The sequence below is a fragment of the Nothobranchius furzeri genome, chromosome 15 (assembly GCF_043380555.1).
Source record: "Nothobranchius furzeri strain GRZ-AD chromosome 15, NfurGRZ-RIMD1, whole genome shotgun sequence".
Lineage (NCBI taxonomy): Eukaryota > Metazoa > Chordata > Actinopteri > Cyprinodontiformes > Nothobranchiidae > Nothobranchius > Nothobranchius furzeri.
This window is the reverse complement of record NC_091755.1, coordinates 30,687,971-30,711,610: the sequence shown is the minus strand read 5'-3', so window position 1 is coordinate 30,711,610 and position 23,640 is coordinate 30,687,971. Positions and strand designations below refer to the sequence as shown.

The 23,640-nt window shown below is 40.9% G+C and overlaps 1 protein-coding gene across 5 annotated transcripts in view; it reads right to left on the bottom strand.

The window, feature by feature from the left end:
• LOC107390723 (TOX high mobility group box family member 2) overlaps window positions 1-23,640 on the bottom strand; it is a 117,511-nt gene that overhangs the window by 6,789 nt on the left and 87,082 nt on the right. For all 5 annotated transcript variants that reach the window (XM_070544663.1, XM_054745796.2, XM_054745795.2 and 2 more), the window contains 2 exons: window positions 7,930-8,160; window positions 1,761-1,841 (listed from right to left, as the gene is read on the bottom strand). In XM_070544663.1, the coding sequence (XP_070400764.1) occupies window positions 1,761-1,841; window positions 7,930-8,160 (312 nt within the window). The remainder of the gene's footprint in view (window positions 1-1,760; window positions 1,842-7,929; window positions 8,161-23,640) is intronic.

The window sequence follows — 23,640 nt, the reverse complement described above, 5'->3', positions numbered from 1 at the left end:
CGGGTTTAAAAAATACATCCAGAGATCTTTGTCTCTTGGTCAAATCCATGCAAGATGACCAATAATTCAAGTTAAACAATACAATAGTGACACTTAACAGAAAATTACTGGGATTGTTTTTTCAAATAAGGATCAGCATCATCAGTGCTGATCAAGTATTTTTATCTTAGCCTTTTATTTGTCTTTGGCGTTTCTTTTACAACAGTTGGAGGAGATATCTGACAGCTGAAAACAACAAAAGGTAAATTTATGCACACTGATACTATAAAAAACTGAAAATGTTTCTGTCCTGACAGCTTTCAGTAGTCATTTAGCAGCGGTTCACACGTTCCTGCAGACAGACAGGCAGACAGTGAAACAGGTACGGGACTGAAATAAGTTGCTCTGCTTTAAGAGAAAACACCAAACTCTACCAATATCCTGCAACCTTGACCTTTTGCTGTCAGGACAGCGAGCAGGTGCACCACCCCTCTTCTACCTCCACTCTCCCCAGGCCTCTGTGATGAGCTGTCAGATTGCTCATCTCCAGCCATCAGTGTTGATTAGAAGGTAATGGAGCCCATTTGTATGAAAAGAGCTGGGGCTGAGGTAATGATCAATAGACACCTTGACAGATAGATGAGAAAAGGAGAGCAGCACACACACTTGTGCACGCACACACACCTACATACATGCACACATACAAATATGCAGGACCTTAGGCAGAGAAATGAGGCTATTTGCCTGCAGAACAAATGGAATGACAAAGGGAATCTTCCCCACACTATATTGTGTGCTGTTAATACAAGGCGGCACTAAACAATGCAATCCTCAGCCCTCTTCCTCGCTTTCTCTAGTTCCTGCGATACAGCGCTGATGTGCACCAGACACCATCATTCACTGGACAACAAAAAGCATGTCATAGATCTGAATTAGCAGCTAAGTGTCAGAGGTGGAAACAGAAGCAATCCAATGATTTCCTGTGTTGTTTTGCGATGTACTTCCTGTTGTAGATGGTGAACAAAGAAAATCAATAGAACTGCATGAGTAAGGTGTGAGATGAGTTCAGGACACACACACACACACACACACACACACACACACACACACACACACACACACACACACACACACACACACACACACACACACACACACACACACACACACACACAAAATACAGCAGATTTATGTAATGTGACTTTACCCATAATAGGTAATGTTTTTGCCTGTGTGTTTGACTTTTAGCTAAATTAAATCCTGGACGGACTTTGACAAAACTTCCTGAAAGTCAAGATTTAATCCAAATGAAGATGACCCTACAGCTGGTGAACATTAGTAAACGAAAATAAATGTCATTAACAACATTTGGTTCATGTGCTAAAATAAATTGAGCATAAAGTTGTTTCCGTACCTCAACATACAACTATTTTGGCATAAAATCTGGCATAAATGATGGCAGGGAAATATGTAGTCCTTCAAAAAATGCAAGACTTTGATTGACGATATGTCCATACTTAAGCGTGACTGCGTTCTCTTGCTATATTTTGTCACCACATGAGCTACAAAAGGCAAACCCTATTTACATCCTATGGAAATCAGTTTCCAAATGCAGCATTTTTTTTTGGCATAAGACCCCTCCTACCTCTTCAATACCGCTGTCTCATCCAACGAAGAGCCCACCCCCTCCCCATAGTACCCCACCCCAGCCCATTAGGAAGGATTTTCCATCCAATCCATCATCAGTCTTAGCCAGAGCCTGTGTGTGTCATGAGCGTTACCTTAGAAACCAGACTGGCTCGGTACGCAGCCAGGGCTTTCAGATACTCTTTCTTAGCTGCCTCGGTTTTCCTCTTGTAACCCTGTGAAAAAAATAACATAAAGACTATCAAAAGAGGAGACTTCAGGTGAGAGGAAAGGTTGACATGGTCAGTAAGGTGCAGAAACATGTCTGAACACACACACACACACACACACACACACACACACACACACACACACACACACACACACACACACACACACACACACACACACACACAGCCATCCACACAAACATGTCAGTAATGGTTCCCTTTCCATCAGAGCCAATGGTACAGAACACCTCTATTTCCTCATCATGACACTAATACTCCCTCATCTCAATGTGTCTGCCTCTATTGTAGCAACACATCATTTCCATTCCAATCCACCTAAAGAAATGAACTGGAACTTCTCGTTTCTGCTGCTCTCTTCAGCTCCACAATAACGTTTTCAGTGCACTGACATCCGTGCTAAACCAAAATGGTTGTTGTCATTTGGCATCTATCCCATCCCTTTGTACGCGTTTTGCTTGTGCCAGTCTTTAGTGTGATAGCAGTGGTGCTTTCAAGGTACTCAAACATTCTATGATAAGGATGTAGCTTTCTTTAGTAATTAAAGTACACTGACAAAATGTAATTGTCCTGCATCTTTAAATGTGTCTGTGTAAAAGTTATAAATATTTATTAAAAATAAGAGATGTCCTGAAATGATCAACAACCAACATTGTTGGATGATATCGTTAAAACGTAATGCCAAAAATTGTCTGTATTGGTTTTTGCACATAGCATGGCCATATTATACGTCCAACTTCTCAGCTATTTCCCTTTTTGCTCAAAATGTCAAAACACACTACCCAGCCCAAAAAAAGTTGCCCCCCCCCCCCCCCCCCCCAAAAAAAAGGTCACACACACTAACATTTAGTAGGACCGCTTTTAGCTTTGGTTGCAGTATGCATTCGCTGTGGCGTTGTTTCGATAAGCTTCTGCAAAGCCACATGATTTATTTCGAACCAGAGTTGCATTAATTTTTCACCAAGATCTTGCATCGATGATAAATGACCCGCACTTGTATAGCGCCTTTCAGAGTCAGAGGAATCCAAAGCGCTTTACACTACAGTGTATCACTCATCCACTCACACAAACATTCACACACTGGTGGGGATGAGCTACAATGTAGCCACAGCTGTCCTGGGGCACGCTGATGGAGGAGAGGCTGTCGAGCACTGGCGCCACCGGTCCCTCTGACCACCACCAGCAGGCAAGGAATGTTAAGTGTCTTGCCCAAGGACACAACAGCAGAATTCTCTGTCCTGAGTCGGAATCAAACCTGCAACCTTCCGATTACTGGATAACCCGCTCACCCTGTTGAGCTACTGCTGCTCCAAGCTACTGATGGTAGAGTCTCATCGTTGCACAAAGCCTTCTCCAGCACATCTCAAAGACTCTCAATGGGGTTAAGGTCTGGACTGTGTGGTGGCTAGTCCATGTGTGAAAATGACGTCTAATGCTCCCTGAACCACTCTTTCACTGTTTGAGCCCGATGAATCCTCACATTGTCATCTTGGTATGCCCGTGCCATCAGGGAAGATGGAATAATCTGGTCATTTAGTATATTCAGGTAGTCAGCTGACCTCATTCATGGGGCACATCCTGTTGCGGAACCTAGACCTGACCAACTGCAGCAACCCCAGATCATAACACTGCCCCCACAGGCTTGTACATTAGGCACTAGGCATGATGGGTGCATCACTTCATCTGCCTCTCTTCTTACCCTGATGCACTCATCACTCTGGAACAGGGTCCATCTGGACTCATCAGACCAGTTTATAATAAAGCGTTGGACAGTTATTAATCCAGTTTTGGTCATTTCTACAATCTCCTTAGATGTTTTCTCTGATTGATGCCAATGACCTGACCTTTCTCACACAGACTAACATATTTTCCACGACCACCAGATGTGTCTTTCCACATGATTTAAGAAATGAGAAGCAACTCATTGCACCAGTTGGGGTTACATAACTTGTTGCTAGCTGAAAGATAACTGCCCATGCAGTAATTATCCAATAGGAGGCTTTTACCCATTTGCTTAGTGAAATCCAGGTGGCGACCTTTTTTTGGTTGGGCAGTGTATGACAGATTTGAGGCATAGTTTTTGAGATTTTGTTTGTTTGTAGCGTATATCTGGGGCGACGGTGGCTCAGAAGTTAAGTATTCGCCCCGTAATCAGAAGGTTGCAGGTTCGAGCCCCGCTCAGTCTGTCACTGTCATTGTGTCCTTGGGCAAGAAACTTAACCCACTTTGCCTGCTGGTGGTGGTCGAAGGGACTGGTGGCGCCTGTGCTCGGCAGCCTCGCCTCTGTCAGTGCGCCCCAGGGCAGCTGTGGCTACATCGTAGCTCATCACCACCAATGTGTGAATGTGTGTGTGAATGGATGAATGACTGATTGTGTTGTAAAGCACCTTGGGGGGTTCCAGGACTCTAGAAGGCGCTATATCAAATACAGGCCAGTTACCATTTTAAACAAGCCAAATCAAACATCCCTAGATAAAAGTCGGCCACACATTTTTTTTACTGAAAATTTTATAAATTTATTTCATTGTTTTTTTTAATTTTACTACTTGAAAATAAAACTCACATTAGTTACAATCTTCCTATTAAATGTTAACATTTTTTGCCTTGATCAACAACTTAATTGCATTTAAAGACCACAGGAAATCATCTCGAGGGCCACAGCTGGCCCCCGGGCCACACTTTGGACATGCCTGCAGTGGATAGCTTCATGAACGAATAACATTAATATCATTAACCATGATTCTGCCAAAAATTCCTCAAATGTCTGAACAGAAAGTGACAAAACAACATTAATTAAACAAATAAAAGTACATTTTCTAGCAGTTAAACAACACATTTACACAACTGAAAGACATCTACGAGGGCTTAAGCACTCATGAAACTCAACATCATGACCTCCTACTGTACAGTGCTGTCATCATTGGTGTTTTCTATTCATCACTTCAGAGCAGGAGGTGACATTAAATAGCAACTAAAAGAATAGACTGCTCCTTCTGTATAGCCAAGATGCCCTTCAGCCAAATCCAAGGATGAGACAATAGTGGAAGGGGATCACTAATTGTGTATTCTAGGCAGGATCAAAATAGCAGGCGAGAAATATAAATAAAGAGAAAGGAGAACTTTGCACATCTCAACTTGTCAGAGGGCAAATGAAGATGCATGGTAGGGAGGAATAATGGAGGGAAAAGGAAAAATGAGCTTCCCAGAGCTGGAGTCTGCCTTTTATTATATACTAACTTTATATTTTTGATTAGAAGGTGAAGGAAACCTTTGCTTTGTGATTTTAAAGCATGCTTCATGCCTCATTTCTAATGTGATTATTTGAATTTGCAGGAGTGCATTAGTGAATATCTTCCAAGCATATTTACTCAGTGCAGAACATATTATTCCTTGTCTACTGAGACCTCCCAAGACATATGTATATTTTTCCCATATTGACCATTGCTCACTTGTAAAGTGCCCTACTTTGTTAGTCTCAGACTGTTTTATGGCCATTGTTGCTCAGAATACTCCCCCACTCCCGTCTCTCCCTCCCTTCAGCTGAATTAAATTTAGAAAGAAAATCATTTTAATGAGAGCCAAGGGAGTGGGGATAAACGGATGGATTATCTTTAGAAAGAGAAGAGCTCATTAAGGTGAGCTGTAACTCACAGCAATGTTCTGGTAATTACACAAAAGATAATGACAACAAAAGGCTGCTCGCCTGCTGAAGCATCCATGCCATCTATCGGTGGTGCCAAAATGTTTGTGCATGCTCCGCATTTATGTCAATTAAGAGGAATTATTCTGAAAATGCAAAAAGAGTAGCCACTTTAAAACCATGTTAAAATGTTTTACAAGTGTATTTGTGACAAATAAAATAAAAATGAAGTTTTATAAACACTAGTTCCATATTGCATGAGCATTTTATTTTTTACTAAATGATTTTAAGATCGTCTCAGCCTCGGCTCTGCTTCGAATGCATCTAAACTCTGCTGTTAAATGTGAGACATCCAGTGAACAAATTGTGCAACTTCTGCTTCTTCTAGCTGCCTTGCCAGCTTTTTAGCTTCACTATTAGGCTATACTCTGTTCTAGCCTGGCCTGCCAGACTCGTCCTCTGTTTAATTCTGCCTTTCTCTGTGCAGAATTAAACAGAGAAGGAGTCTGGCAGGCCAGGCTAACTCTGTTCTGTCCTCAGCAATCCCTGCATGATCTTTTAAAACATTTGCTCATCAAATGTAAAAACATATTCTGCTTTCAATGTGAATATTTGAAAATTCAATCACACTGACTTCGCTAGACGTTACTGCTGATTTGAGTATGAATTTATGAAATCCTAAAAAAGTGCAAATAAACATGATTTTTTTTTCTTTAGAGATGAAGTTCATTTGTTTTTTTAAACACATCTGCAGTGGTCTAATGAATGACTTGTGAGAACTAGCTCAGTGAGAAAAAAGCTCTGGCGCTAGTGTTTCAGAAACTAGAAGTAAGCCAGATGTGGGGAGCAGAAGGCGCAGAGGCGGGCATCTCGCCTCTGATTGGCTAACAGCAACGCGAGTCTACCACTGATTCTGTTTGCACTGCAACGTTGATCTTGTATCTCCACAGATAACACAAGCCTGAAGGAGTTCTGCCATGTTGTGGACTTGCTAATGCTAATGGTTAGCTTCTACTAGCTTAGATGCTCTCAGCTCTCTCCTGGATGCTAAGTCAACATAGCTTACCCCTGTCATGAGCCAAGATATGCGAGTCCATGAATGCTAATTTTTAGTGTGACGTGGGGCGCCTCCAGAAAATTTTACTAGGGGTGGCCAGACAGATCCAAAGACATTTTTGGGGTGGCATGCCAAATTGGTCCTTGTGGTAACTCTGGGAGAGTTTAGCCTGTGGCAATGTATTGCAATGCTCCTTTATTTGTTTATATATAATAATAAAAAAAAAAAAAAACAGTACGTATCTAAAACATTTCACTTAAATTTTACAAGCACAAAATTTTCAGAAAAAGACGTTTCAGTAAATAAAAATGTTATTTCAAATTGTATTTTTAATTCACTTTTTGTTTAATTCACCTGTTGCTGTGTTTCTTATTTGAAATGGTGAGAAGCAGAAACATGTTTTTTTATTCTGATAATTTCTTACTCATTAATTTAATTTTATTTTTTGTTTTACAATTATGTCTTGAATAAATAAGATCAATTATTGTTTGAGTGAACATTAATATGATTTATTAACACTGACTCTTGCTGGGGGGAGGGGGAAGCAATTTTCTAGGGGTGGCCATAGCCACCCCTGGCCACCCCTTGAGGCCACCATTGGCGTGACGTAGATCCGAGTGGCTTTTCTAATCAGTGTGTCCTCGTCTATTTTCTATCAGTGGCTAATGTAGGAAACAGGGGTAGGAGACTACTTTAAGTTTAGCCTGAATGTTTGACTCAAGAGTGATAGATCATATCTCAAAAATAACAAGCAAAAACGGCTCCTCAGTGAACTTCGTCTTTAAGACTATTTTATCAATTTTAGGGGTTCTTTATTAACATAACGTCTCATTCTTTCTTTGTATTTCAAACAAAATGTCTTAGACTTCCAACACACTGCAGATTAGAATTTTTATTCATCCTGCAGTTTGATCAGGATAAAGGCACTGAACCTGAATTTTTTCTGCAGCATGCCAGTCACTCACAGTTGTAGGGACCTGATGCGTCTATGACAAAACGAAAAAGGGTTCCTGCAGCAGATGGTTGGGCTCCTGCTGAGCTCTCATTACAACGTGACTGAGTTGGCCGGGCATCTCATGCAGACTGAAAAATGACACAGCGGAAATTTACAGAAGAGCTGTGGCAGGTTCTCAGAAGTCTGGATGACTACATAAAAAATACTTTGATGCATAAAGATGAGAGGAAAACAAGGTTCTAGTGGTAACTACATGATACTGGACTATTTAGGCTTTAAGTAATGAATACAATCTACTGGAGTCCTCTCTTTAGTTGTGGGATCTATAGTCTTTGAGCAGAACTATAGTTTGATGAATGTATTTAATTGTCCATATTTCATGACTTGGAATCTCAATGCAATTTCCCAACTTATGTTAGCATACCTGTTTCTGTTCTTCTCCAAGGCTATCCCACATGGAAGCCACAATTTTCGAGACGTCCCCAAAGGTGGCATTGGGGTTTTGGCCCTTGATGGCTGCTTGGGTGTCTCTGAAGAAGAGCGCATACGCCGAAACGGGTTTCTGAGGCTCGTTGGGGTCCTTCTTCTTTTTCTTCTTCTGAGGTTTGGGTTTGGGCTTCATCATTTCTGCTGAGGATCGTTTCTCGCTGCTTATCTGGAAACAGAAATAAAAGACAAAGTATAAAAAAAATGTTGCTGCTCGAATCAGGTTAAATATTGATTATTTGACACATTATAAAAACCACATGGAATCTCTTAACCTTAACCTAAAGTCACGCTCCTATACTTAAAGATGGCAGAAAGTGCCTGTCAGTGGTGACAGAAAACATTTAAAACAGGGTAAAAAACACAAAAGCAAAAGAAAACACATTTCAACCCCAACCGTCAAACAAATGCATTCACCTTTGGAATACACCAGACAACAAGCACCCAGAAGTGAAATCACTGACATCTTTTGTGCTAACAGTTAAGAATCATAAAAAAATGTTCTGATGACGCCACAAGACATAAATTAAACATGTTTTGCACCGAATGTTCAAAAAGCTACTCTTCAATCTCCTTGAATTCTGCAAAAGTAAGATCTACATGATGTACACGGTCTAATACGTGTTTTCATTCCTGGATTGGGGTTTGACTGAGAGTCAAATCCAGGTCACCTGCTTCTAGTTGTGATTCTATATGGAAATTGGCATCTTTGCACTGGAGAGAACGTGTCAAGCACATGAAAAAGAGGAAGAATAAAGAGCGATGCCTTGATCGTGTTGATCTGATCATTAAAACACGGTCTGACCTGATTTTGTTGTCAGAAAGACAGGAAACAAAATCGTAGGAAATGTAGACAGGATTAAATAAAGGCATCAGGCCAAATATCTCTTTCTGTATAAGGCATTCAGAGCTCTAAGTGGTAAATTACTGATGCTCATTTTTTTTCTTTTATTTTTGGCAAAGGGACATCATCTCCAAGGCTGCCCAGCTATTTCATCATGTAACTTTAAACATTTTCGAGAGCTCCTTTCATCATCCACTGATCCAGGGTTTAACCCTCTGGAGGCAGGCATTGCAGATTTGCAACAGTTAAAACCTACCTACCTGGTTACTCCACATACGTATTTCATGAGCATTTTTTCACTCAGAAGTACCCCTGAAGGACTTAGTTGTTCGTCCTTTTATCTAAACGTATTTTGAGCCTGAGAGGGTTAAGCGTTCAAACCGAGCAGAGGGGGAAGCAACTCATTAAAAAACAGCTAGAGAATATTTAAAGACGTTCATTTTTATTTAGCGCACACTTATCGAAAACAGAAAAGGGCTTTGGTTTGGTGGAAGCATTTACCAAACAACACGCTGCATGAAATGAACTCATCTAAATTCAAGGTCCAGGAAAACATTTAGCAACTACAAAAAAACTTCAAAATGGCTTTTGAGATGCAGAAATTAATGAAGGTTCCCATTCTGCAACCTAATTTTTTGTATGTTCCACGGATTACAGGTTACAATCATTGCACGTGCACACACGTGCACATGTGTGCACACGTGTGGTTTCATTAAAAAATAATCACCCTTCACTTTTAGGCAATGAGGCAGAAGACCGACATTTGGAAGAACATCTGTTCAACCAAGTCTTTGAAGTGAAATAGAACAAACTGACGACAAACTTAATGGAGAGACAGGAAAAAAACACAGAAGGCTCAATAATATCCAGGAAAATTCACGTGAATTCATGTGAACACAAATGACACATAAAAGCTATAAACAGTAACAGTCAATGAGAAAAAAAGAAGACCTTTAGTATCAACCAATAGTTTTTTTTAAACGTTGAATAAAAAATTTATTTATTCTCTGGTTGAGGAACATGCATTTAAATTTCAATAAGCCTGGGAAAAGAATAAAATGTTGTGAAGAAGGCTCAACACGACTTATTTTATTAAAAAAAAAAACTGTAAATAATTGACTTTTATGTGCCCTTGCTTAAAACTGCAATTACTATTAAATCTATAATTAAAAACACAAGTTAGTTTTTCATCATTGGGCAGCAGTAGCTCAACAAGTTGAGCAGGTTGTCCAGTAATGTAAAGGTTGCAGGTTCGATCCCAGCTCCGGACAAGAGAATTCTGCTGTTGTGTCCTTGGGCAAGACACTTAACCCACTTTGCCTGCTGGTGGTGGCCGGAGGGACCGGTGGCACCTGTGCTTGGCAGCCTCGCCTCTGTCAGTGTGCCCCAGGGCAGCTGTGGCTACATCGTAGCTCATCATCATTAGTGTGTGAATGTGTGTGTAAATGGATGAATGATACACTGTAGTGTAAAGCGCTTTGGAGCCCTTACTCTGAGAGACGCTATACAAGTGCGGGTCATTTATCATTTATTATTTATCATTTGTTGCCAAAATTATTAAGATTCATTGAGTCCAAAGGGCCACTTGTGGCTCTGGAGCTGCAGGTCGCAGACTTGTTTTAGGACTTAATCACTTGGAAATGAAATGTTTTGTGCTCTTCATAATAAAAGCAAAAGCACAAAGAATGTTCTTGATGTGAAAGATATCCACTGAATCTGCTGCCATGACTTAATGCTGGTTAACGGTAGTGAAATATTCCCACAACTGCAATAATATCCAGCATTTTTTCAGTGTTTTGTTTTTCTTTAGCTGCAGAGAAAAGTAACGAGCTCAGTTTTTATAAACTGAGAAAAGAAGATCTTTATGCTCCTGATTCATATGAAACAGTCTGGTCTACTTTCTAAAGCCTTCACTGAAGAGATATCTTATTCTCTGAGGATTTCTATTGATCCAACATGGAGAAGGGCTGCAGTTCTTTTAATCTAACCTACTAAAATCCTGATGTTTACTTTGGATATTTTAGACTGATGCTACTATAATCTCTTGTGTTAAGTTTTTGACATCTTTATCATTACTAGTTGCTAATCAAACCCAAGCCTCCTCCCTTTAACACGGGAATGGGACCAAGCTCAAGGAACACACTTGACATCATCATTCGCAGTCGTGGAAAGCTGTGAGCATTCTCAAGACTGAATGGAGCAGGATCAGTGAGATGACAGCTGCAGCTGAGAAGACAGGCTGCTGGGCTTGTGAGAGGGCATCCTGCCCCAGTGCATTCTGGAACTTGTAGTTTTAGAGGTCTAACTTTTTAGGCATTGTGAGAGAGACAGATGAATGGTCAGGCACAACTTCCTCAAACAGCATCATGATGCAGATACAAGCAGACAACCATGCTAACTCGGCCATTGTTGGCCATTTGTCTGGGGGGAATGACCTGGAGTACATAGACTTTTTGGACAGGTGTGGGCATAACCACCTTTGCTTGAACACCAGTAAAACAAAGGAAATGGTGATTGACTTTCAGAGAAACACTCCTCCTCACTCATTAGTAAATATCCAGGGTGCAGACATTGAGGTGGTGGATATCTCTAAGTACCTGGGTGTTCACCTCAACAGTAATCTGAAATGGTCCAACAACACAGATGCTCTGCATAAGAAAGGCCAAAGCCACCTCCACCTCCTAAGGAGTCTGAGGTTCTTTGGAGTTTATTCCAATCTGCTAAAATCCTTTCATCACTCTGTTGTTGGCTCTGATATCCACTCTGTTATGGTCTGTTGGGCCGCAGGCAGCTCTGACCAAGACAGGAAAAGACTGAACAAGATATAGTTAAAAAAGCTAGCTCAGTTCTGGGCGGTCAACTAGATTCAGTTAAGGAGATGTGTGAAAGGAGGATGCTGGGGAAAACCCCTCCCACCCACTGCATCCCACTGTGTAGGCCATGGACAGGTTATTCAGTGGCAGACTAAGACATTCCAGATGTAAAACAGGACACTGCTATTGGTCATTCCTCCCCTCTGCCTTAGGAGTGTATAACTCCTCAGTTTAACTGGTACTGGCATTATCATGTTACTCAATAACATTAATGCAAAATTCAGTATGTGTTCAGTACTTGTGCAATACCTGATGTATGTCTTTGTCCCTTAAGCTACATAGTTCTGTACACACAACTTTCCTTTTTATTCGTTGTTTTTATGGTTGAAGGTTACAATAATAGCTTATTGCCTATGTGTGTTTGCCTGTAACTTTTTTTTATTTTCTTCTTCCTTTTCTCTAAGTGTGTGTGTGCTGCTATTCTAATTCAAAGCTAATGGTGTGATGGGGTGTTGGCTAGGTGCTTAACCTTATTTTAAAGTATCAACCAATAGTTTTTTTTCACTTTAAGCTAGAGCTTTAACATTGATCTCAGTGATTGTTGAGTTAGAAACTTGACCAAAGTTTCATATTTGACACACTCTGTAGCTCTCTGCTGACCAAAAACCGCACTAGTTTTGTGGAGCGGGTAGGTGTCCTACGACGACCTATTAACTACATTTACGTTGTTAGCTGTAATGCTAGCAGTTAGCATTTTCAGTTCGTGGATCATAAATTCAAAGCACAAGAAGAAAAAAGTTTTCTTTTTCTGTTGGCATCATGGTGGAGCCTGGAAGTAAAATTAAGAGAGCAATGTATTTGGAGGCGAAGCAAAGCGCTAAAACCAGAGCGGACATCGGAACGGCCAACACTAATTTGAGGAAGCTAAAGGATGTTACAAAATCAAACTGATGGTGACCTGGCTTTGTTGCTACTGAACTTGTAAGTAATAATATTTTTTGTCCAACAGTGTCGATCTTTTTTACTTCATGGTTTATTTTAGTAGTAGTTGGCTTGTGTTAGCACTAGCTATAGCAGGCTGCAGCAAGTTTGTTTACGACAGTTGTAATTCCACTTTCAACCAGTAGGGTTTAGGAGCAGGAAACTGTTTGGTGCTAGTTTAAGATTTCAAAGCCATGCTGGTGCTCTTATAGGCCCCCGCAGTGTGGCTATATTCTCATCACTGACTCTACATTTCCCTTTTCAACTAAAATGATAAACCGTGTAGCATTGGAGAAGACCATGAAATGCAAAGGTTAACCGCCACAACCTAAAAATGGAGGGTATGTGCACATTCAGAACCATAGTCCATCTATTGTAATGCACCTCACATAATGGAAGACCATCCATGTTGTGGCTGATTTGTGCACTATAACTGAATCTATCATGTGCTACATCTAAAACAGGAACAAAAAACATGTAAAACATAATAAAATGTGCATCTTATGAAAGCACAGCACCTTACAAATGTTGCCAAAATTTCTCCAGTCAAGTTCTCTCCAGGTAAGCATTTAGATGCTGACATTTATAGTGCAAAAAAGAGCCACCCTTTTAAATCTGCAATGCAGCTTAATAGCAAATAAACTGTTACCAGGTAAGACCAGAATGTCCTTTGCAGAGCAGAAAGGTCTAAATATATTTCGTCCACAGCTTTCTAATTTAGCAGGAGAAAAAGATTGAACTACAGTGTCAGCCTTTGCTTGCTCATCCCATCAGCGTTTCTGTTGTCTGAGAGAGAAAGAGATGGTAAGTGAAGAGAGGGGGAGGGAGCACAGGAGGAGTAGAGGAGGAGGGAGAGTAGCTGTAATTCTGAATGGACAGCACTGCACTGGCAAGACAAGATTAGAATTGACAGCCTGATAACTGCATCACTATCAAAACAGCAGAGGAAAAGAGAGAAATGGAGTGAGGGAGGGAGAATGAGGAAGTGAAAGCAACTGGGAGAGAAGTGGGAAAAAAGTGAGATGAAATGAAAAAGAGACTGAGTTAATGTAAAGAAGACAGATAAAGGCAGGGAGGGGCTGATGTGGGAAGAAGGGGACAGATAACGAGAACAGAACTGGTGCAGACACGGAGAGCAGCAGAGGTTAAAAGATGTAAAAATGACACAATAAAAGCAGGTTGCAGTTTGAGAGCGTATTAAAATGTCCAGAAGCAACATTTACTGCGTGCATCATCATAGTTAAAAGAAAGAACACAGAGACTCCAAAACACAATGCTGGTACAAAGCTCAATAGTCTACTACAGTGGTTCCCAAACTTATTTAGCTGCGCAACCCCTTCTATGTCCATGTCGACGCACCCTCCAGCCCCACATCAGGGCATGGCTATATATATATATATAATATTTATAAATGACAAAATCAGACGTCACGCTAAACAGTCACTCGACAGACAGGGTTAAAAAAATATGATTGACCTTTTTCCCCATCACTTTCATTTTTATGTTTATGTATTATGTATTTTTGAAATAGTAATTAATAAACATTCAATACCATTACAATTTCCTTTGATTTAATTTTAAATAAATATTTAGAGTGCCCAGGTAGCACATCAACAATGCAATTTAATGGTTTTCTTAAAGCAGGAGTGTTTAACCTGTGGCCAGAGCTCTATCCTTCCTTCTGCTCTGCGTAAACCTGAACTGGTCACGTACTTGTGCGTAATCAAATGTCTATAGGGAAAAGATGGAAAAGCTATAGCTGTTACGTGCCGTGTCCCTTTCCAGCCACAAGATGGCCTCAGTGGCCTTTGCCTCGCCTGTCTCCTGGTGTGCCAGGTGTCAGTAATCGCTCGTAATCAGGGAGCAGCTGTTAAGAGCTGCTCTCCTCCCTCAGTCTACGAGAAGATCCAAGGGTAGTGTCGATTCGTCAGAGTTTGCACTATTCTCTTCTCCCCGTTTGCTTTTGATACAGCTTGTTAAGACTTCGGAATTTGACTTTTGGAAATAGACCATTTGGTAATTTGACTTCGGACTGGCTTTAGACTTTTGACCTCGGATCTCCCCTTTTTTTGTATAAAATTTGATACTCTCGGTTGTTTATCACCATCCCCTTCTGGGTTGGCGCTTTACGTCATCTCCCCTTTCGAATGTTGCTCCTTCAGTTTTGTATCTAGTATTGTTTTTAGGTTCTTTGTAAATATCCCATGTTTTGTAATAAAATTCTTTGTTTTTTAAGTGACACAGCACGTTGATTATTATTTCACCCACACACTACTTTTATTACTCCCCTCCTCATCTCTCCTAGAGAGCCGGGGACGTAATAATAGCCATGAGGTTCACTTTTGCCTCAGACCGACTTATTGCTGTCTTATGGTGTAGCTGAATCTGCGATCCACTGCCACGCGGACTGGAATAACAAATGCTGCAGTAACATGAGTTGTAGTCAGGTTCATGAGGAGTCACTGGCTGGAGCGGACTCGACTTTAATACGTCATCCCAAAATAGAAGCTAATATCTTAATATGACCTTGAATGAAAAATGTTGTTATAAAACCTCTTAAAAGATTTTATCACGGAGGAGGCAGCGCTCGTTTCTGCCTTCAGTCTGACGGCGCAGCGTGCGCTTGTTGAATCGGTATGTGTGTGTGTGTGTGTGTGTGTGTGTGTGCGTACGGCACAGCTCCATGAGCCGCTCCAGTCACCGCGTCTCGTTATTGGCGCAATTTAAACCAATGTTGTAAAATTACTTCTGCCCAGCCCAGATGTGCTCACATGTGCACCCGTGAGCCGTGGTTCCGCTGGAACGCGTCTGACCTCTGACAGACGCACTCTGAACTTCAGATCTTCAGCGCGCTGTTAATAGCCTGACACGTTGAGAATGCTGTCCCACAGTCAGTGTGCTAATATAATAACATAATAATGCTAAAATGCTCAGATGGGAATCATTTCTTGATTTATTTGTTACATCCACAATGTTCTGTGTGTTCTGTGTGTGAGGTTTACAATGTTAGAACACCTGCATGAGACAGTATGTTAATTACAATCTGCCAGAATGACTCACCACCTTCAGATTTCTCCAACATCGTTAAAAATGATCAAATATGGAACATATCTTGCTATTGACAGCGTGCGCAGGTCAGAGTGCTGAAGCTTGGAGAGCATCATTATTATGAAGCTTGGGCACATGGGAGGACACACACACACACACACACACACACACACACACACACACACACACGCACGCACACACGCATGCACGCACTCACGCACGCACACACACACACACACACACACACACACACAATCAAAATATACTTGTTTTCAATTACGTTTATTGGGCCCACTTACTATTTCTTAGGCCCACCCACAAATGAGTTTCTGGCTACGCTAATGGTGACTTTTGACAGACTTCTCTGAGCTCCGCAGCCATTACACTTTTCACCTCGCGCACCCCCTAGCGGCAGCTCTCGCACCCCCACCGCGCACCACACTTAGGGAATCCCTGGTCTACTAAATCAATTAAAAAAAAAGCATAAACATGACCTTACACATGCATTGTTTAAAATTTACAACCAAAATATTGTGAAAATACTCAGTTATTCAAACATCATAATCCATATTCTTCACATATAACTGTTATAGCTATCCTAATAAAGGACTTATAAGCCTCATAACTCAAGTGTAAAGTTCTTAAAAACAGCAGTTTAGAAATGAATCTTATCTCATTTGATCAGGAGTTTTACTCACAAATGTAAGTAAATAAATCACAAACAGTTTAAACAAATAAAAGTTCATCATGTACTTTATTTCTTGAAGATCGTTGTGAAGAGTTCACTGAAGCATCAGCATGTATAAAAGCTGGCAATGCAACCCTGATGTTAGAGCTGATGTGTGGTGAGCACTCCCTAGTGGCTGGTTCCAGTATAGGTTTGAAGCCCCACTCCTTCCATGTAAGCAAAAATAAAAATAGAACTCCTCCAGGTGTTGATTCATGTCGTTATTTCCCATCCTGTTGCATGTTCATGTGTTCATTTTCCAACACATAAGGTGTAATTAATCATTTGATCCCTGAAAAGCACCAAGACCGTGTGTCATGTCTTCACTTTTCATCGACAAAAAGTAAAAACATTCTCTGTATTGCATCAAAAGCTTCTCGAGACATTCATTAGAACAACGTTTACACAATAAATGATTAATGCATTGCTCTGTTGGACACTGATGGATAAGATAGTAGAAGGGTAAAATCGAGTTTCTGTGTTTTCATAATAAAATATGATGAAAAAATAAATGCAATAGTGTAAATATGCTCCATATTTCACAGACACAACTATCTGCAGAGGCCTGAAAATCAATCTTATATGTCTGATCTTCAAATTTCATTGAACTGATTTTATATTGGGAACAAGGAGGGACTAATTTATGAAATGAGAAATTTAAGTAACTTTTGCATCAGTGCAATAGTAACATATCACAATTACAGTCTGGGTGAATATCAAAGCAGATGTCAACATAGTTATGGTCTAATAAATTAACTAATTTAAAAATACAATAGAATATCCAAGGTATATCACATTTACTAAAGTGAAACCTCATATTCATGCCTAATTCTACTTATGTTACAGATAAATTACTTTTTTTAATGAATTAGTAATGCAGTGCTCTGTATCTCATGCATGGATACCACTTTCAAAACCTATATCGTGTGATTTCCTTTTGTTTTTGACACAACTTCTGATATTATGACAGATTGTAAAAGCTTACATTCTGTCATTATTAAGTACTGATGCTGACTGCAATGCTTTTCATATTTCCACATACAGCAGAAATAAAGCAGCCTAATTATTCATTTATTCGTGGCCTCTTGTTCACCTGATGAATCTGAATCCAATTTTCTTTGTGCATTTAGCTTCCCACCTTCTCCTTGGGGAAATATCTGGCTGTTTAGCGGTTAAATATTCCATTATATTCACAAGCTGGTTGCTAACGTTGCCTCTGTGCCTTTTGGAGCCAGGCAGGAAATCCGCTCCATGATTCTCCATTATAAACACCTGCACACGGTAGCTGAAAGTAACTCTCATCCCAAAAGTAAAAGTCAACAAACACTTGAAACATTTTGCACAGATGATAATTATTTTTGAATTAATCTTAATGTGTTTCTGTGATTCACTAAAAACCTACAGTGACAAAAACAACAAAGACAACAGGACAATTCATGCTAACAATGGTGTTTTTTAAAGCTCTCATTCTATCTTTTTTTTTCAACAAATTAGCTGTGGTCTCCAGTCTGAATGAGCACCTTTTGAGTCATTCTCTGTGAAAAAAAGAAGCTCTGGAACGTCTGGTTCAGGATGTAGAAATTAGCTGGAGGAGTGGGGGAAGAAAACGGCAGGATGTTGTGTCTTACTCATTTTAATTCATGAAATTCGGGCACCTCTTCTCTGATTGGCTAAAAGCAATGCAACTCTTCCACTACCTTCTTTCACTCTGCAACTTTGATGTTTTATCGCCACAAGCCTGAAGGAGTTATGTCATGTTGTAGAGTTGCTAATGCTAACGGTTAGCTTCTACTAGCCAAGATACTAGACACCGAATGAGCTGGGGTGAGATTTGGGGAAAAATGGTAAAATCTTTGTTATGTTTATTTAACAGGATCATATGGAGCTACATTTAGGTTTTGAAAGAACACTTTAAGCATTTATATACATAACAGCTAGCATTTCAGAGCGCACCTGTGTGTAATGCTGTCTCGTAAAACGCTGGCACTCAGGTTGAGAATGTAAACAAAGCCAAACGGTTCTATGAACTAAAAGTGTCTGTATATACCACAAATGGAATTAAAAAAAAAACACAAGAAGATTGGTAAAGCAAAGCAAAGTTGCTTTTTGATGTGTATATATAGTTTCAGTTTATAAAGGCCTTCTTATCTTGTACTTCCTCGACTACTTTACAATCACCACTGTGTGCGTCTCGTCTTGAAGTCTTCCATCATCTCATGCAACAGGGAAGCCTTGATGAGTTAAAATATGTCCTAAAATATAAACAGTCACCCTTTACAGGGAAGTCTTGATGAGTTAAAATATGTCCTAAAATATAAACAGTCACCCCTTCATCTGGAAGCAATTACAGCTCTGAGTTAGGCTGCCCGTCTACATGCAAGGATTGCATGTCAAAGTCGCTGCAAAGATCTCTGAGTAGAACCAGGCACCGACCCAGAGAGCAGCACTCATCAAAAAAAAAAAAAAAAAAAAAAAAAAAAAACCACAACCCAGCACAAACAGTAATGAACCGGAAGTCTAGATTCAAGATTACAATCTAAAATACATGAAAGGTCATCAGCTGGACTTGTATGGACCTGATGTAGAAAAGAATTTGCTGCCGGTGCCACTACAAACATACATAATCTTTCTTGTGTGGAGTTCTCTCAGACTGGATGGCTTGCATTACTAAACATCCAAATTGCAAATATTTTCATTTGAACGAAAGCCCAAAGCCACCACTTGATTTATTTGACATTAGATGATGACTGACAGCTCCAAGGAGCTCCTCCTCAGGATTTTGCCTAACAACATTGGACCCACTTAATCAGCCTAAATTGCAAGTCGAGGCCCTTGTATTTGGTAATGTGGTGAAAACAGTGGCAAGTGAGAGCTAATTAGATTAACGGTAGTTTAACGAGCTGTTGGAGGGGCCCTCGCAGATTGGATTTTAATAAACACGTAGTGGCAAAAGCATCTGCTATGCACTTCCTGGCTTTGCTGGCATCCTAATTGGCCCCAGTGGGTTGCTGTAGCTCAGCGCTACACGGTGCAATTTAAGAAGGGAAAAAGGCAAAAAGCTTATCTTCTGTCCAGGTATGTCTGGGAAAAGGATGTCTTTATGTTTGTATGGCTTTAAAAGCAAGGTTTACTCAATTATAATACAACAAAATTACAAATACCCACAACTCGAACAAAATGTTACAGCTGAACAAATTAATCTGGTTTGATTGTTTGTTTTACAGATAATGCGTTCACATGATGAGGTCTTGGAAGGGGCAGCACAACAGAAAGGAAAAAACAATTAATCAAACAGAAATGAGCGACCATTGCAGAGTTATTTCCATAGCAACAGCCTGAGGGGAACACTTGAACCCTTTAATGTGAGCTGGTGATGTCTCTTTGTAAACATGTGCACAGCAGGGGGAGAAAGCCAATGAGAGAGCCTGGCAACAGAGGCATCACAGGGCAGCAACCGCTTGGTATCAATCGAAGTTTCCATTATCTAGTGGTGAAAGGACCAAAAAGTATGCTGAAACGTTGTATTGGAGAGACATTTGGAGTTGATGCACATCACTGTGATTCTGCGGTCAAATGTATAGAAACACTGAGCATTTGTTGACTGATAAAAGTAAGAAAATGGTCAGAAAAGATGGGAGTTTAGCAAGAGATAGCCAAAAAATCTGGCCTTGCACATTCACGCTCATCCAACTCCATTCATACAGAGTTCCTCAGAGTTATACCTCTCACATTAGGCAATAAATCACAGAGATAATCTCTATTATAATCATGCTTTATGGAATCTGGAACCAGTTGGCTCTTTCAGCCTCCAGCTGTGACCAACAGCAGGAACTATGCAAGTGCAAAACAGCACTAACAGCTTTTATCAGGATTGCTTGTTTGTGGCAATGGCCAACTGTCATTTTACAATTCCCAGATAGGGTAGTGGGGAACTGCTGTCGAAGCAATCTGCTTTCTTTGTCCACAGATGTGATTAAAATGCGCTAGAAAAAAAATCTTCAGAGTCACCACAAAGACTTTAGGGTAAAGAGAGTAAATGCACGAGTTGAAGAGAAAATAGAGGTTCCTGCTCAGAAAGAAACCTGGTTGTAGTCTAAAAATGTCTAGAGCTCCATAAGTATATAGCAGGATGGTAATTCAGTCCACCACAAAGCTCTAAGCATATAAAAGGGAACACGAACATATAGTTCTCAGTGGTTAAAGCTCAAGTCAAAAACTCTTGCAAAGATCTGACTTCCCTGAAAGGCCCAGGGGCGTTTCAACACAAATGTTTCTTTGTCTCCAACACACACATTTCTTCAAATACTTTTGAAAGTAGGAAGGACTATTTTTATCTATCTCTGATTGCCAGTAAAACAGCTAGCAGAAGCGGGTATCCATACGTTTCTGTTGGTTCAGACCTCACTGGTTCCTTGGGTGAGAGTAATGGCTTCTTTGCGCGGGGCTGCACAGTGCTATTGTAGAATCACAGAGCGGTTAATTGAAACAAATGACTCTAATAATGGGACATTATCCCCACAGGCTGGCTTTGTGGTGGGCCTAATTAGCGTTGCGGTGAAGGCGAGGAGGACGAGTCACCATACTGATCCCTCAGAAAGAAGCAGCCATTGGCCATTTTAAGAGGCCAAGATGGGATTCTCCTGCTTCCAGTGTGCACTGGTGATGAGCTTTTTCAAAGTGCTGGTAAACATGTTTAGTCGATCATACAGGTTTTACCTTAGTTTTAGGATTGTGTTTCAAACATTACAGCAGCAGAAACTGAAAATCAAGCCACCCTTGCTAGTGAGCAGTGTCAGTTTCACGTTAATAAAGACTTTAAAATATGTCTTGAAATATTTGCAAGGGTCCTCAATTTCTCTGCATCAGATGAAGGGCAGATGATGTGGTCCTGTTGGCTTCTCCAGACAGTGATCTCTTTTGCTAGAGCGGTTCACAGCTGAGTGTGAAGCAGCTGCGATGAGAATCAGCTTTTCTAATTTCGAGACCATGGTCTTGAGTCGGAAAAGGGTAGGATGACTTCTCCAGGTCAGGGTCGATGTCCTGCCTCTACTGGAAGAGTTTAAGTATCTTGGGGTCTTGTTCACGATTGAGGGAAAGATGAAGCGCAAGATCAATAGATGGATTGATGCTGCGTCCGCAGTGATATGGGTATTGTACCGGTCTGTTGTGGTGAAGAAAGAACTGAGCTGAGAGACAGAGCTCTTGATTTACCGGTCGATCTACGTTCCAATCCTCACCCATAGTCACAAATTTTGGGGAGTGACCAAAACAATGAGATTGTGGATAAAAGCAGCCAAAATGAGTTTTCTCCATAGAGTGTCTGGGCTTTCCCTTAGAGATAGGGTGAGAAGCTCAGTCATCCAGGAGGAGCTCGGAGTAGACCCGCTGCTCCTCCATGTCGAGAGGAGCCAGTTGAGGTAGCTCAGGCATCTTGGACACCTCCCTATTGAGGTTTTCCGGGCACGTTCATACTGGAAGAGACCTAAAGGAACACTCAGGACATGCTGGAGGGACTATGTCTCTGGGAACACCGTGGGATTTCCCCGGTGAGTTGGCCCAGCTGGCTGGGGAGAGGAAGTCCTCTCTGCTTAGGCTGCTGCTCCTACGACCCAACCCCAGATAAGTGGAGGAAAACGGGTCAATGGATGGACTCTTACGGTGCCATACTTTTTATTAATATTATTAGTCAGCATGCATGTGAAACCTGTCTCAAACCCTTCTTAACGTAATGCAGGGTTGGTGCAAGGATTATTTCTCTGCAGTAGCTATACAGTTGCTCAGAGAGTGTAAGAAGGCGCTGATCTAAAATGAACCATCCACTTTTTCTACGTTGGAGCGTACTAAGGTGAATTTTTGTTGGGGGAGTGTGTGTAGGTCAAAACTTTGGGTAGCTAATCTCTTGGCTGTCCTAATCTGGCCATTGCTGTAGCACCCCCGAGCTACTGCCTGGTGCCACCTCTGATGTAAAGTCATTGAGCAACAAAGTTCAACAAATGTGAGTAAACTTCGAGAGGGTTAAGCCTAATTTATACTTCTCCGTCAGCTCCATGAGGGAGAGACATGCACACACGGATGGAGACAATCTGCCCTCATACCTCTCCGTCTCCTGGGGAGTGTCGCAAAGCAGATCCCCGCCAGGACAACAGAGGGCGCAGCGCTGTTCTGTGGTATCCTGTCCTGTATCCGGTCCAAGATAGTGTGTTTATGTTGTGTTTTTTTTTTTTACTTAGGAGACTTTTAACATGGACAATTTTGTCACTCGTACTCCTCCACCTCTTCATGTGCTCGCCACCTCTAAACCCACGTTTCCCATCATTTTCGTCCACAAATAAAATGCTTGCAGCACATCTTTTCACTCCTCCAGTCACGGGGGAATAAAATGTTCATATTTTTAGAGTTTTTCTGCGAGGTATTCTTCAAGCTTCTCCGTGTCTGCTGCTAGATATCTTCGGCTTTTTTATATTTGAGGGAGCAATGGCGGCGCTGTAGACGACAGCGGCGTCCTGACCAATCACAAGCTTGCGTTCTCCGTCTTGACGGACAGATGTTTAGAAAAGGGAGCTCGACCGTCCATCCTTGCAAGCCTGTCGGAGAGCCCTCGAAAGGACAAATAATGGCGCTGCGTGCGTCCGTCCCGACGCAGAAGTATAAATCAGGTTTTAGGGTTACCGTGTCTCCAATCTGTTGCAAATAACTCCCGCACAGTTTGATTCTGCATTCAAGTAGCAGACATGGTGGAATTTGTCAACAGAAAAATGTAAAAAATCACACTGTACTATTCTATCCCCTTCAAATTTTTCTTTAACAAATTCATATCGAATTAATAATTTGATATGTAGCAGAAAGTCATCAGGATTTTTATTACATTTTGTTTTGAATTTGTTTTTATAAACGGTTTAATTAGGAAACACTAGCGAAGAAAATGAATGGCTTTGACAATCAATATTTTACAGTCATTCTGACTAAAAACTGTTTGTTTGAATGTGTTTGTCCTGCTCATCATAACGCTCTCCTTCAGCTTGCCAGTGGTCCACGACTGATGCTCCCATGAGGAACATTTTGATCACCACTGAAATCTGTTTTGGCCACTCCTAATTATTTACCCTTACACATGATGATCTTAGAGACTCACACATCATGCTGTGTTCAAATCTCTGTAACCATGCTGTTTTAAATATTTATTAGTCGTAACCATCGCCTAAGGTTATTTGAATTAGTGCCATGAATATGCATGTC